Raw genomic sequence first — 15,173 nt, forward strand, 5'->3', positions numbered from 1 at the left:
CGTAACGGCTGGGCGAGAAATGAGGGCTTTTCGGGGATGGCAATAGACTGGTGGCGTTTGCTAGAGACCAGCTGTTCAGCACGAACAGTGGCGTGTGGGTGTCCATGACAGGCATAACCACGGTTGTGCACCGACTGCTCGACTGTGTAAAATAACCGGTCGCACACGTACTCAGCGAAAGGCATCCCCGCCGGAGTACTGACGAACCTCCCCTGCACGCGCGACAACTCGAGTCGACAAAAAAACACACGTCACGAAGTTAAGCTTTTTGTTAAAAAATAGCAACCATGCGAGTTTAACACTGCCAACTCAACGTTACTACAACACTTCACAGTTTACTTGAAAGTAAGATTTCAAAGTACGATTGAGCCTGTGAAGTGCACTCAGCGTGTCCGAGAGCATGAACGATAAACGCGTCTGGTCATCACGCAGGGCGTCACGTAGCCACGAAGCACGAACAAGCCTGTGCAGCACACAACGCAATGTCTGACAAAGGCATTCTCCTTCGGCGCCCAGGTATCCATTTAGGACTCCCACGCCTCTGAACGCATACTCCAAGGCCAAAACCGCATAGTTTGTTTTCCCTCCCCGGCAGTTAAGCCGCCCTCGACCTCCACCAGACGCCGCCGGCGCTCTCCTTCCACGGTGACCCCAGCCGTGCGCGTGGCAGTTCGCACCCATGACGGCCCCGCACCGGTCGCCGGGCACTGCTGCGCCCGTGATTGGCGCTATCCGTCAAGTCCTGCACACTTGGCCGGCCCAGGCCCGACGGCGACGCCACGGGGCCCCGGGTCGGCGCGCTGAGTGACAGAGCCAATCGCACGTCCGACTGGACAACCGCTCCTTTGACGGATGGGTGCTGCGAACAGGCCAGAGGCTGGGCGCGGCGGAAGCTTCCAGGCGTCAGAGAGAGGACTGCTGTTGGTCGCGAGTGTGCTCAGCGGGCGGCGAGGACCACGCTCGCTGAACATGCGACTGGTGCCGCACACACGCGAGAGCGAGACCATCGGGGGGGGGGGGGGGGTCTGAGAGACGCGGAACGCGTGGACCTAACATGCCCCTCCCCCTAACCTAACAAGCCCCCCCCGCACGCGCCACAGCATAAGCTTTAATCTTTGTTCGATGATGTCGCCTCTGTGTAGACTTGCATTATATCATGGGAGCCAGACTGTGGTAAATGGCGTGTGGAGTAAGACGGCGCTGCGCCAAGTCAGTGAGTGACGTCTTCTGCGCGCAGGTGCCGAAGCAAGGGGGGGGGGGAGGGAGGGCACGCCCAATCAGCGACAGCGGAACGTCCGCCCGCCGCCTCCGCCGGCACCGCTCTTGTAACCAGACCGCGGCGGCCGGTGGCTCCTTGCAGCGACGGAGCCGGATCAATCTGGCCGAGCCCAGCTGACACACGAGCGGCAAGGCCGACCTGGCAGGTGACTGACACCGCGCGCCGCACGCGGGCGCCCAGCGCCTGCAGACGGCACGCTCCGCGGCCGCGCCCGTCAGACCGCCACTGCAGCTCACAGCTTATGCGGGCAGGCTTTGATACTTGTGACCGGTCTCCTTCGTCATCTCGCGTTACTACACGGACAACCATTTCACTTAGCTGCCGGAATATGCCTGTTGTTTGAGGTCAAAGTACTGTGCAATACCCAATCCCTCTGATACAAGTGCACAGAATGTTAATGAGCGCCGTGCACCACTTCTGCACGACCCGAAAGCACATACCGAACAGGTGGCTGCAATGGGAAAGTCGTTTGGTTTACAACATGCAGCCATGTGAGACCAGCCAGATATGGCAAATAAAAAAGAAAGAAACTCATACACACGCAATACACACACACACACACACACGCACGCACGCACGCACGCACGCACGCACGCACGCACGCACGCACGCACGCACGCACGCACGCACGCACGCACGCACGCACGCACACACACACACACACACACACACACACACACACACACACACATATATATATATATATATATATATATATATATATATATATATATATATATATATATGTATATATATATTGATCGGCAGCAGCGAGAGAACTGCGGCCGCCCCGTTTAGAGCAGAACTGGGGGATCAGTTGCATGAGCCAGGCGTCCTCACATATGCCCCCGCACGCTGATGACGTCCGTCATGGCGCCATCCAGATTTAAAACCCACCGCTCGCGGGCGTGACCGAAACCGTTAACGGCATCTCACACCGAGTAGACCGCTTTAAACATACGCCGAAGGTAGTCGGCTGCGGTGCTTATCGGTGACGAGACTTTTACCGAGAAGCCATGTCCCAACCCAACTATTACACAACCCGGCCAGCCGATGGCAGGCGTGAGTTTGTACGCCAGCGCCCTGAGAGTGGCGTATGCCCGCCTTAAGAGGCGCGTCATATGTATGAACAATGTCTTTCGAACGCCGGGCGTCGCCGGACCACCGTCCCACGAGGGCGCCGGACCGGTTCCAAGGCGACCCCAAATTTAGTCCGGCCCGGCGCGACCCACGCTCCAGCCTTCAGCCTCGGCGACGGCACTTCTGTGCCCAAGGCAGCGGCGGTGGCGCTGCAATCGTCGCCGAGGGTGTCTGCGGCGGCGGGGGGGGGGGGGGGGGCGTGACCTGGCTAGACGCGGGCGGTGCGGCGCCGCACCGCTGATGGCCGGCACGTGTACCCCGGGTGGCGAGGGCGACCGCCGTTCGGGTGTGGGCGGCCGACGCCGGCTCGCCCATCAGATACCGGCCAACCAAGGTCCGGCGCTCGCCGTGACCTGGCGGGCGGCGCCACCGGCCGTCGCCCCCACACCTGGACTCGTGGTGTCCTCACACCTGGGTTCGCCGGGCCCCCACACCTGGACTCGTGGTGTCCTCACACCTGGGTTCGCCGTGCCCCCACACCTGGACTCGTGGTGTCGTCACACCTGGGCTCGCCGTGCCCTCACACCTGGACTCGTGGTGTCCTCACACCTGGGCTCGCCGTGCCCCCACACCTGGACTCGTGGTGTCCTCACACCTGGGCTCACCGTGCCCTCACACCTGGGCTCGTAGTGTCCTCACACCTGGACTCGTGGGATCCTCACACCTGGACTCTCGGTGTCCCCACACCTGGACACGTGGTGCCCTCACACCTGGACTTGTGGTGCCCTCACGCCTGGACTCATGGTGCCCTCACACCTGGACTCGTGATGCCCTCACACCTGGACTTGTGATGTCCTCACACCCGGACCCGTGGTGTCCTCACACCTTGTCCCGTGGCGTCCTCACACCTGGACCGTGGTGCCCCCACACCTGGACGCATGCTGTCCTCACACCTGAACTCGTGGTGTCCTCACACCTGGACCCGCGGTGCCCCCACACCTGGGCTCGTAGTGGCCCCACACCTGGACTCGTGGTGCCCTCACACCTGGGCTCGTAGTGGCCCCACACCTGGACTCGTGGTGCCTTCACGCCTCGACTCGTGGTGCCTTCACACCCGGACGCATGATGTCCTCACACCTGGATTCGTGGTGCCCTCACGCCTGGACTCGTGGTGTCCTCATATACGTTCTTGTGGTGCCCTTACGCCTTCTTCATGGTGCTCTACACCTTTTATCGTGTTACTCAACACCTTCCTCATGGAACTCCACTTCTTGTCTCATGGTGCTCTCACACCCTGTGTTGTAGCGCCGGCACACCTGGTTTTAAGCTGCGTTCACACTTGAACCCGCGCTGGCCTCTTACCTGGCTCTGTAAGTCCCAGCATGGGCCACCGTGGTGCCCCATACCTAGCCTCGGATGGCATTAGACACGCAACCATGAGGTCTTCATAACCATGCTGGGATCCATTGGAAACATGGATCTCCCATGATGCCTTCACACTTGGCTTCAGATCAGCCGACAATATGGACGGATATCGTACCATCACAGAGCCTTCGTAGGTAACCTCGGCAATTCAGTTCAGCTTCGATGGCGATGAAATCAGTATGTAGTGCCTTCGCATCAGGCAATAATCAAACGCGACAGGATTCGCCGGCTCCTTTTCCACACCTAGCGTGCTGCCAATGATCTGTCTTCTATGTAATGCGATCTGCACGGCGAGTGTCCAGGTCTCCTCAATCGCGGAACATCGCGTTCTCATCTTTGGCGGCAGCTCCATGTTTGCAGCCGTCACTCCGGGCTTTCTTCTGTTTCCGCAACATTTCCCTGGAAGCCGCGTCATGCTCTTTCGCCCGCTCCTGAGTGCCACGTTTATCACTTCTCGTCAAGTCCTACTGGCCACTTCGTCAGCCGTCACTTACCTGACCCGTCATGGGCGTTCTTCCCCAGTCGACCGACGTGCCCTCCCACCTGTTTCTCTCGTCAGCAGCTCGTCAGTAACCCGTCAGCGGCTCTTCAGCAGCCCGTCAGCGGCTCGTCAGCCCCCATCGCCGCTGGCCGTCCGCCCACGCGGCCCGCCGCCGTCCGCCGCCCGCGCGGACAGTCGCTCGGTGACGTCAGAGCGCCGGCCCCGGTCGTCTCCGCACGACCGCGGATAGTCCCACGGCTCGGCGCCGCCCGCGCCGGCCCAGCCGACCGTCCACTCCGCGCGCCGGCCGAGGTGCTCAAAGACAGCGGTGCCCCGGCCGAGACGCTCAAAGACAGACGCACTCCGGCCGAGACGCTCAGGGACAGTCGCGCTCCGGCCGAGACGCTCAGAGACAGCCGCGCTCAGGCCGAGACGCTCAAAGACAGCCGCGCTCCGGCCGAGACGCTCAGGGACAGCCGCGCTCCGGCCGAGACGCTCAAAGACAGCCGCGCTCCGGCCGAGACGCTCAGAGACAGCCGCGCTCCAGCCCAGACGCTCAGAGACAGCCGCGCTCCGGCCGAGACGCTCAGAGACAGCCGCGCTCCAGCCGAGACGCTCAAAGACAGCCGCGCTCCGGCCGAGACGCTCAGGGACAACCGCGCTCCGGCCGAGACGCTCAGAGACAGTCGCGCTCCAGCTGAGACGCTCAAAGACAGACGCGCTCCGGCCGAGACGCTCAAAGACAGACGCGCTCCGGCCCAGACGCTCAGGGACAGTCGCGCTCCAGCTGAGACGCTCAAAGACAGCCGCGCTCCGGCCGAGACGCTCAGAGACAGCCGCGCTCCGGCCGAGACGCTCAAAGGCAGCCGCGCTCCGGCTGAGACGCTCAGAGACAGCCGCGCTCTGGCAGAGGCGCGCAGAGACAGCCGCGCTCCGGCCGATACGCTCAGAGACAGCTGCGCTCCGACCAAAGCGCTCACAGAAATCGCAATAAATCAGTACTCAAAATCATCAACGTGAGGTCCCCAGAGACGTTGGGCCAGCGGTGCTCAGGGACGTCAAATCACGACAGGTAGAGGCCTGCAGCCAGTTGCCAGATCCGTTGAGCCAACACTAACCAGTACCGTTAGGATCAATCAAGGCAAAGAGCCAGTGCGTGAATGGGCCCTACTGGGATATGTTTCCTTTAGTTGTATATGCGGAAAATGCGGCGTATACTCCTCATTCATTTGGTACCACTTTTCCGGATTTCCTTTTACACTGAACGTGTGAAAGTTCTGCAAAGTTCTATTCCTATCATGGGTCTTATGGGAAATGAATGGGCAGTAGTGGCCCTTAATTGATACCAGTCTTGTTGTGTTCTACGTCATGGCACAACGCGTAACACAAAAATATCAACATTTCCGTTTCTCGGAAATCATGGGGCATTAAACAGCTGTTTTTTTCAAAAGAATATCTAGCCATCTCCAGGAAAAAGGACAGAGCTTTGTTGGTAGTACCAGTCCCTTTCATATGTCCTTGAGGCTTTATAACCCATTCAGCTATTAGGGCTAAATGGCATCACCTGGCTCCCAGTCTGGCAGCAAGGGCGGACATCGTCGGGAATCGAACCCCATACCCCTGGTTTCTCGGGCCCAGTGCCTTTAACGCGGCCAGATTCCTGCCTTCTCCCCTCGTAGATATACAACCATATCCCTGAGACTTTCAGCGATGGGCCCGCGAGACGTCCAGCCCATGCAGCTTAAGTGCACAACGCATAAACATTACAGACCCCTCCAGCCTGGCGCTATGGGGTTCGCAGCGAATAGGCTATCAACCTTCAGGTGCGCAGCCAAACACTTCTCAGTCGCCTGATACACCGAAATTCAACACTTATTACAAATGATACATAGTTTGGGGATCTTAGCCCAAAAGGTTTCTTCTATATGGGCTCCGTGGCAAAATGCAACCCCGTGCCGTGTTGCGTGACGGGGCAACAATTCCCCGCCGGGTCAAATGACGATGAGAAACCGGGTTTTAGGTACGACACTGCGACGCCGTGTAATCGCCTCCGTCGTCGTGGAGACGGCCAGGTATACGGCCCCAGACCGGAAATACATTTCGGTAACATGGCATCAGGACATGCGTGAACGGCATCGCTGGAGGAGGCGCTGGAGCGCTTCCTGGGTGGCGCCTGAGTGGGTGCTTCCTACGGCGCCTCAGCTAGCACCGTATCGGCAACGGGAGCAGCTCTCCTATGTTCAGCATACTGAAAGCCGGCACCAGTGTCGGGGCCAGCCACACCTCGCCGTGAAAAGGGCAGCGTCCATCCAGGTAAGCTGGCTAAGCTGGGGACAGGGGTGCCGTTACTCGGCGTTCATGAAATCCCGCACCTCTATGCCAGCCGCCGCAGCGGCAGGGATTCCGGGCCCGTAGTCGGCGCGGCGCTTCCCACGCGGCAAATTGGAAATACCGGGCCCAACGGTACCTGAGATATTGTTGTCATTGCTGCGATTCTGCGATGTTGGTGATCAACATGCGATGCCACCAAACTGACCAGTTAACCCCATCAACGCCCAGAGTCCTCAGTCAGGGCATTGAAGGTAATGCTTTACAGCCAGCTGGGGCGATGGTGGACCAAAACCGCACGAGGGCCATCTTCTGATTTGCGAACGGACGAGCCCTTCCCCCCCCCCCCCCGCCCTTCCACCTAAACCCTGTCTGGGTACACGACCGACCTCACTCGATGGAAATCTTGACCACGGCAGGGGCCAACACCGCCCATGGTGTACCTAAGGCACGCTCGAGGTTTTAACAAACCCAGCAGCGTGCATGTTATGAAAGTACATTTTCCATTTATCAGCAGAAAACACGTCACACATTATTGTAAACATGTGCAAAGGACTGGATAAATATTGGTTCCCTTTCCACCAGACATGAAGGGCCCAGAGTCCACAGGCAAGCCAGTCCGGTCTCTCAGCGCCTTTACGTCAGTGACGCCACATCAATGACGTCACCCGTTCGCCGCCTCCCGCGCCATGCCCTTATAAATAGCCGGGCGTTCCAACGAGAAAATTGACACGGCTGTCCATAAAGTGGGCGATTTAAAAGATAGGCCCCGCCCACGATCGCCTGAGGCGCGCTCTCATTGGCTGCTATCAACACAGCCTTGCAAGGCCTGCAGATTGGGCAATGCGGACGTAGGCTAGCGGAGCCAACAATAGGTTAGACATGCGGCGCAGAAGAGTTATTAACATAAACCGCGTGAGGAACGAACGGCCAACCGCTTGTACAATGATGACGTCACTTCAAGGAAATGATAATGTTGAAATCAGTCTTCGCTGCCATTGGTTTGCTGCGAAAGTTATGATGCTAATGTTGAAATCAGTCTTCGTTGCTATTTGTTTGTTGCGAGGGCAAATGGTTCTTCTTCCCTGCCATCCAAAAGCAACGAAATACGGGATAATTTTGCTCCATCCCGTTCGCCAAATAGTTCGTCTGCTGAGACGCTGGCAGCCATTTGGAATGTGCAGAGCAAGGCCCCGTCAAGGCCGCGCAATGTCCACTTGCATCCACTTGTCCAGAAAACACGACGCGTTCGGGGCAATTGAGCCCAAGAGTGGCGATGTGCCCAGAAACCACGGGTTCTGCGGCTCTCGGAGACGCCCGCCCAGCTTGCAACCACTGCACCGTCAGAACTGTAATGATGATTTGGCTTGGCAGTTACACCTCTATACTGTTTTGAATAAAATTACAAAATCTTTCAGTTCCAGACTTGTACAACCTGCAGGATTTTTCGAACTTTCAATATTGCAGATCCTGACATACCCCGCGCCATTTTGGCATGCCATACTGCACCGGAGAGACTCCGGGCCTCATCTCTAGAGGGCATTTCAGGACGAATCGTGGTATTTTCGAAGGCGCAACACCTTTACACAACACAACTGGCACCACTGGCACAGCTGACTGGCACAACACCTTTACAAAGGAAAACGGTGCATGACAAACATCATCCAACATATCACTTCCCATCATATTTCATGACTTTGGATTACCATAAGCGGACGTCGGCGATATGCACGGGATATCCAAGCAGTGCGCGGCCAACGGCGTGACATCCCCTCGCAATGTGTTCAGGTGAACACCAGTGACCGGCACAGAACAGTGTGTTGTTGCTGAGTGTCGTGATCACCAGTGACCGGCACAGAACAGTGTGTTGTTGCTGAGTGTCGTGATCACCGGTGACCGGCACAGAACAGTGTGTTGTTGCTGAGTGTCGTGATCACCGGTGACCGGCACAGAACAGTGTGTTGTTGCTGAGTGTCGTGATCACCGGTGACCGGCACAGAACAGTGTGTTGTTGCTGAGTGTCGTGATCACCGGTGACCGGCACAGAACAGTGTGTTGTTGCTGAGTGTCGTGAACACCAGTGACCGGCACAGAACAGTGTGTTGTTGCTGAGTGTCGTGATCACCGGTGACCGGCACAGAACAGTGTGTTGTTGCTGAGTGTCGTGATCACCGGTGACCGGCACAGAACAGTGTGTTGTTGCTGAGTGTCGTGATCACCGGTGACCGGCACAGAACAGTGTGTTGTTGCTGAGTGTCGTGATCACCGGTGACCGGCATAGAACAGTGTGTTGTTGCTGAGTGTCGTGATCACCGGTGACCGGCACAGAACAGTGTGTTGTTACTGAGTGTCGTGATCACCGGTGACCGGCACAGAACAGTGTGTTGTTGCTGAGTGTCGTGATCACCGGTGACCGGCACAGAACAGTGTGTTGTTGCTGAGTGTCGTGATCACCGGTGACCGGCACAGAACAGTGTGTTGTTGCTGAGTGTCGTGATCACCGGTGACCGGCACAGAACAGTGTGTTGTTGCTGAGTGTCGTGATCACCGGTGACCGGCACAGAACAGTGTGTCGTTGCTGAGCGTCGTGATCACCGGTGACCGGCACAGAACAGTGTGTTGTTGCTGAGTGTCGTGATCACCGGTGACCGGCACAGAATAGTGTGTTGTTGCCGAGTGTCGTGATCAACGGTGACCGGCACAGAACAGTGTGTTGTTGCTCAGCGTCGTGATCACGACTAGGCACACGCGATACCGCGTGTGATGGGTTTAGATTGACGATTTTGGGCCGCAGGCGAGACTGATGGCAACCTTGCGTGCACAGTCCCGCTATGACTTGCAAATTGTATTTTGGTGCGTCTCTCCGGGTCGTTTTGCTCGGGAAGGTCACGTGCGTGAATTTTCAGCGGCGGCCACCATGAAATAATATTTTTTTCTACTCACGACGCATAAAGCCATTTGGATAATAAAGCCTATTGGGAAAGCATTATTGTCTTACCGTTTTGAGTACAGGAGCCGAATTTATCCTTAAAAACCACCTTGCATCCAAAACCCCATGGTGAGCGCCTACACCGAACTAAAACATAATGTCATAGGCTTACACAAACATACATGATCAGAATATTCAAAATGGTACATATCGCTGCCGAAGATCCCGATCTGGCTTTGCTGGTTCCTCTTTAGTAAGGGACGCTTAAAAACCCACAATAATTAGTCATTGACAATGATCTTACTCTTATCAATGAACCCACCAAACCGAAATCCCTCGCTATGGCGCCCATCCTAATACCAGATGGTTAGACATTAAAAGGTTAAACGGCTGTTCCACTATTAATAAAGAAGTCAAAATATGAAAAATGTAGTTCAGCGCGAGTATGTACAATACGCAAAACATCATTCACTTCCAGTAATCAAGAAGGCTGCATGTAAGTAGTAGTTCCGCGGCACAGTGTGTGTGTGTGTCATTGGGGCTTTACGACGCACCCAGCTTCTGAGGCTATAAGGCGTCGCTTGCCTTCCACCCTGGCAGGAAGAGCGGGCGCCGCGGGGAATCGCACCCCCTACCTCTGGTTTTCCAGACGCGCAGTGGTTAACGCAGACGCGTTAACTATGACCAGACAGACGCGAGACGCAGACGCCTCAACCACTACACTGCCGGCACCCCCTCCCCCCCATTCCACTGCATTGAATCGCATGCAGCATAAAAATAATATGTAGGATTTGGAGTCTCATTTGAACGCTATGTTTGGCGCAACATGAAGCATAAGTCACTCTTAACTGGCACCTAGGCGTCACTTGCTAAGCGGTACATAGCGCTCGGTACCTGGGTGGAACGTTAAACCTGCGCGAGCGGTATCGGCTTCGGAATTCAACACGCACGCCCATTGGGGACGCATATTGTCTACGTGGCAGACACACACAAAATACGGATAAAATCTGTTGCGGTCACGTACACGGGACTGACAAAGGCTGACCAATTATGATAGCTCGGGATGCTTTCGAAACCGGCGCATGCAGAGAACGTTCTGCAGACGGAAAGGTGCAGGTTCGCACTCCCGACGCTGGCATGTTGCAACAGAGGTGCAAAAAAGCGGCAGCAAAGTACGTTTCCAACGGCTACGAGGCGGACGATTCCAAAAGAACGTACCTTTTTCAAGTGCTTGTTAACCCACTTGGTGAATGTCTTCTTCTGAATGGCGTCCCTCTCATCTGAAAGGCAGCACATTTGGGTCAGACATACGGTGCGCCAAGACAGCGTTCTCAACGTTGCGTCACCCGGTCGACCAACCAGCAGAGGTCGCAGCGCAATCAGCGCTGAAAGCACAGGAACAACGGGATCCGAAACGCCGTCCCAGTGGCCGGTGATGCGGCGGATCTCAAAGGACATGAGATCCCTGTTCGTTCTCTCCGCGGTCGGAGGGCTTGCACGAACTCGGAGCACGCTCCACCAGAGCGTGCTCAGTTCTGCTGTGTGCCTCCGCAATGACGCACCGGGCATTTGGTGAATGCGCCGCCACCTCAGGAACAGAGGGCCAAGCCTCTACTGACAGACAGGCGGGCGGTGATTTCGGTGACTCATAGACGAGGCAAAGCAGGTGAGACACCGGTGGTTGCTCGCGGGAAGACAAAGCTCCTGGAGCCTGGCTGAATAGCCAGTGCGACTATGGGTGGGGATCTGGGGCGGGGGGGGGGGGGAGGTCCGGTTCTCGGGCCTGGGGCAAATAGCGTCAAAATGCAACACCCACTGCTCACTGAGCACCAAATAGGTTTCCGAAGTTCATGTGATCGTTTTTCGAGGAGATCTGTGACGAACCGCAAGACAGCGTCGGGCCAGACAGTGAAACAGGTACGAGGCTTTGCTATCCTGAGAGACGACCTCTCTTCACAACAGGGAAAAGCTACCACATTTCCACATTTAGACTCGGCAGAAGACGGAAGCAATCCGAGGATGGCCAATATATGGGGCCTTGCATGCAACTCACTAATTCCTTCCCCGTTTCTCCTTTCATCAATCCTATCTAGACAAGTTTCCACTTTACACTTCCCTCGTATGTTCCCTTCTCTCTGCAAGTCTGGCTGCCGCCGGGCTGGTCCCGGACGTTGTTGGAAATGTCACATGAATCACCTGCCACCGATGACATGCCTGACCTCGCTGTCCACGCTGCGGAGGGTGCCCTCCCCAGTTCGCCGACCGCGGTCCGGCCACAGCCCAGCCGGTCAGCGAGGCTCCCCGCCCCTCACACAGATTTAGGGTGGTGTGGTCTCGCACCCTTTGCCAGCTGGACCGACCGAAGAGTGGCGTGACATTGCCACCTTTAGCAGCTGGCAGACCGACTGCAGGGTGGTGAGATCTCCCCCCCCCCCCTCAGCAGCTGGATGACTGACTGCAGGGTGGTGAGATCTCCCCTCTGAGCTGGCCGGCTGACTCCAGGGCGGTGAGATGTCCCTCGGAGCAGCTGGCCGGCTGACCCCAGGGCGGTGAGATCTCCTCCCCTCCCTGAGCAGCTGGTCGGCTGACTCCAGGGCGGTGAGATCTCCTCCCCTCCCTGAGCAGCTGGCCGACCGACCGGAGGAGGGTGGCATGACCTCGAATTCCTCAGACGGCCTCCGTCACCATGGCAGACCGGCAGACCAGTTCTGCCAGCCGAGCGCCACTTTTCCTTTCAGTCGCCGCACGGGGCGGGTGCAATCCCATCGGTCGACCGGTTCGCTTAGTGACGTCATCGGTTCCGCAAGGGTTGCATATGGTCGGAGCCGTCGTCTGGCAGGTGATGTTTCGTGGGAGAGCATCCCAAACACGACCAATCCCTCCCAGCAGGCGCAGGGGGAGGCACGAGGCCTCAGCAGACGCGCGCAAGTGGTCGCCAGTCTGATCTCATGGCTGATGGCAACCAGAGCTGGCCGCGGTCACCGCTCTCCCAGCCAATCCGGGCCGGCTCGGGCGGCGCTGTTGCGACAGCGGCGCGGCGGTCAGCCTCGGTCGGGTGGCATCTGGAGAGAGGGGCGTGGTGGACCGCCGACCGCCGCCTTGCCCAGACGTGACGACCGGGGTCAGGCCGCGGACGCCGGCGGCGCGGCCGCTGCAGGCCACCACACGCACCCAGCGCAACACGTGGGATGCAGCAGCTGGGTGGAGGACCGGCTGGGTCGTCTCAGGGCAAGGGTGGAGAGCGTTGGGAAACGCTGGTGTGGCAAACCTGACGAAACGAGCAGCGCGCGGCGAAAAAGAAAATGGACAGAGCTAATTTGATTTAAGTTGGTGCGGCTGCTCCCCGCCGGCTGTGACGAATTCTCCACGCACGGGTGGATGATGCCAGGAAGGCTGGTGAGCCGTGGATGGCAGAAGTGCGCTACCATCGCTCCAAGGGATTCGACGCTCCTTGTGCTAGTTGTCAGAACAACACTCAAGAAGTAATTTGTGTTCCATCACGTTCCCATGCTGGGGTGTGCATAGCGGCGCGGTGCCACATGAGCAGGTTCCACCTATGGGCTAAATGAACAGCTTCCACCTATGGGCTGCGTTAAACATGGCTGCTGTAAAGCAACACAGCACACCGAAAGGCACGAGCAGGGAGGTTAAAGAGGCCAAGAACAAGGAGGCCAGGGGCACCGACCACCCACGTTCGTGGAAGTTGACATCCACGTAGCTATCACCGCACACGGAAAGCATGCATCTGAATACGAGCTTTGCCCGCCCCACAACACCCCGACTTTCCTGACTTTCCTAAGCTCTTTTAATGCGGCGAGCCGCTGCACTGTAAGTGTCCGGGAGACTGCCACACGTGCAGCGGCCAGTGACGACCCTGAACCAATTCAGAGGCCACAGGCCCGCTGATTGCCAAATGGCCGAGCGCCTCAGTTCGCACCAGCTGGCCCGCTCGAACGCGGTCCGAATACGGATGCGACCGTGTAAAGCCAGCAGGCACGGGACATGGCAGGGCGACCTTATTGGGCCGTCACTGATACCCCAAAGCTCGTCAGCGGCTTCACGTGCTGATATCGTGCGCCCACAGGCGGGCTTAGCTGGGCGAGTGGCCTCAGCGCCCAGGAATGGAATGATCCTCGCATATTGCGTGTCGCCAAGCTGTCACCCCTGTCAAGTTCGCAGCGCCCCTGAATGAGGACTGAGCAAGCCAGTGCGAGCCTCACTGGGGCGAAGCAGTGTCCCGTATGGTAACAAGGACTACCGATAAAGGAGACACAAACTTCAATTCAAGCGTGCAACAGATATCAGAGTATTAACGTGCTGCCCATCGATTAACACCGAGGTAATTTCATTCAAACATGTAGCAAGCATCGAACGATGAAATGAGTCAAATGCCACCATTCAAAGATACGTCAAAACCACAGTCCGGTCACCAAAAAGAAAAAGAGAGAGAGAGAGAAAAGCGGGTCCACGGCCAGCCCAAGGCTTGGCGTGGCGGGCGGTTCCGAGCTTGGCGTGGTGGCGGTACCGAGCTCGGCCCCCGCGCCCGCCAGGCCGCCCCTCAGCTGTGCAGGCTGACGTGCCGGGCCCGCCGGTCGGTCAGCGGCGCAGGTACACAGCTGTCCAGCCCGCCAACTGGACCGTGAAGGATGCCGCGCATGCAGCGTTGGCAGAGGTCACGGTCAGGGCACCGCCCGGCCGTCTGACGACCGCGGCGTGCAGGGCGATGGCCGACCCGCCGCCCGGCGGCGTACCTTTGAACTTGCTCAGGTTCTCCTCATAGCCGACATTGGTCTCGTAGTGCGACAGCGCCTGGCCGCCGTTGGCGTGGCGTTCGCGGCTCTCCGGCGGCGCGAACCCCATCCGCTCCTTGTAGTACTGCGGCTCCATGGCGCGCCGGCGGCCGCGGCCGCCCCGTTCGCCGCGGCGGCGTGTCGCTCGGCACGGGCACGCTCCCGGCGCGTCTCTGCAGCGCAACACAGCACCCCACCGGCCCCGCCAGCACTGCACTCGCCGTCTGCGGCGCCGCCGTCCGCGCGCGGCCGGCCGGTCTGACGTCAGGTGAGCACGAGGGGCGCCGCTTCCACCGCCGTTCTGCCTCCGCCGTGGGACCGGCTCCACGCGAGTCGCGCCGACCGGTGCACTGCGCTCAGCCGCCGCCGCCCGCCGGCCGCCCGCCGCCGCCCGCTCCCGAGCCCCTAATTTCGTGTGACGTCACACAAGATAGTGCAGGATGGTCGAATATGGCAGTTTTCGCAGAAATTCCGGCCGTGGCGCGTTTTAAGCGTGTCGGGCGAGCTCTAACACGAGATACGAATGAGCAGACGCGCCGCTGCTTGAGCTCACGTGGAGGCAGCGGCGCCGCCACCGCGGCCACCCCTCCCCCCGGCCACCGCCCCCGGCCACCTGTTGTTCGGTCCAGCCAGCTGACGCGCTCGGGGTTCCGATGCGACCGGCGGAACGTAACGGACCGCCAAATTCGCCCCATTTAGCGCACTGCACCGACTCAGACTGGGTCAGGCCGACACACTGCACTGACTCGGTTGCAGTCGCGCCGTCAGGGGACCTTGGCCGAGAGCTGCAGTCGTGTGGCGGCTCAGTGGCGCGCTCAGGCGTCGAAAACGGGCAGTAGACGTAGGCAAAGCCGTATCTGT

The 15,173-nt window shown here is 58.4% G+C and overlaps 1 protein-coding gene across 1 annotated transcript in view; it reads right to left on the reverse strand.

Moving 5' to 3' along the window:
• The window catches only part of LOC119098136 (alpha-actinin-4), a 32,222-nt gene extending 17,613 nt beyond the window's left edge, over nucleotides 1-14,609 (reverse strand). Inside the window, exons 1-2 of the mRNA XM_037221066.1 lie at nucleotides 14,274-14,609; nucleotides 10,741-10,802 (exon numbers count right to left, since the gene is read on the reverse strand). Of these exons, the coding sequence (XP_037076961.1) occupies nucleotides 10,741-10,802; nucleotides 14,274-14,409 (198 nt within the window). The 5' untranslated portion in view covers nucleotides 14,410-14,609. The remainder of the gene's footprint in view (nucleotides 1-10,740; nucleotides 10,803-14,273) is intronic.
• Nucleotides 14,610-15,173: the final 564 nt, after the last annotated feature.

Source organism: Pollicipes pollicipes, unplaced genomic scaffold (assembly GCF_011947565.3).
Source record: "Pollicipes pollicipes isolate AB1234 unplaced genomic scaffold, Ppol_2.1 Scaffold_4740;HRSCAF=5597_pilon_pilon_pilon, whole genome shotgun sequence".
Taxonomy (NCBI): Eukaryota; Metazoa; Arthropoda; class Thecostraca; order Pollicipedomorpha; family Pollicipedidae; genus Pollicipes; species Pollicipes pollicipes.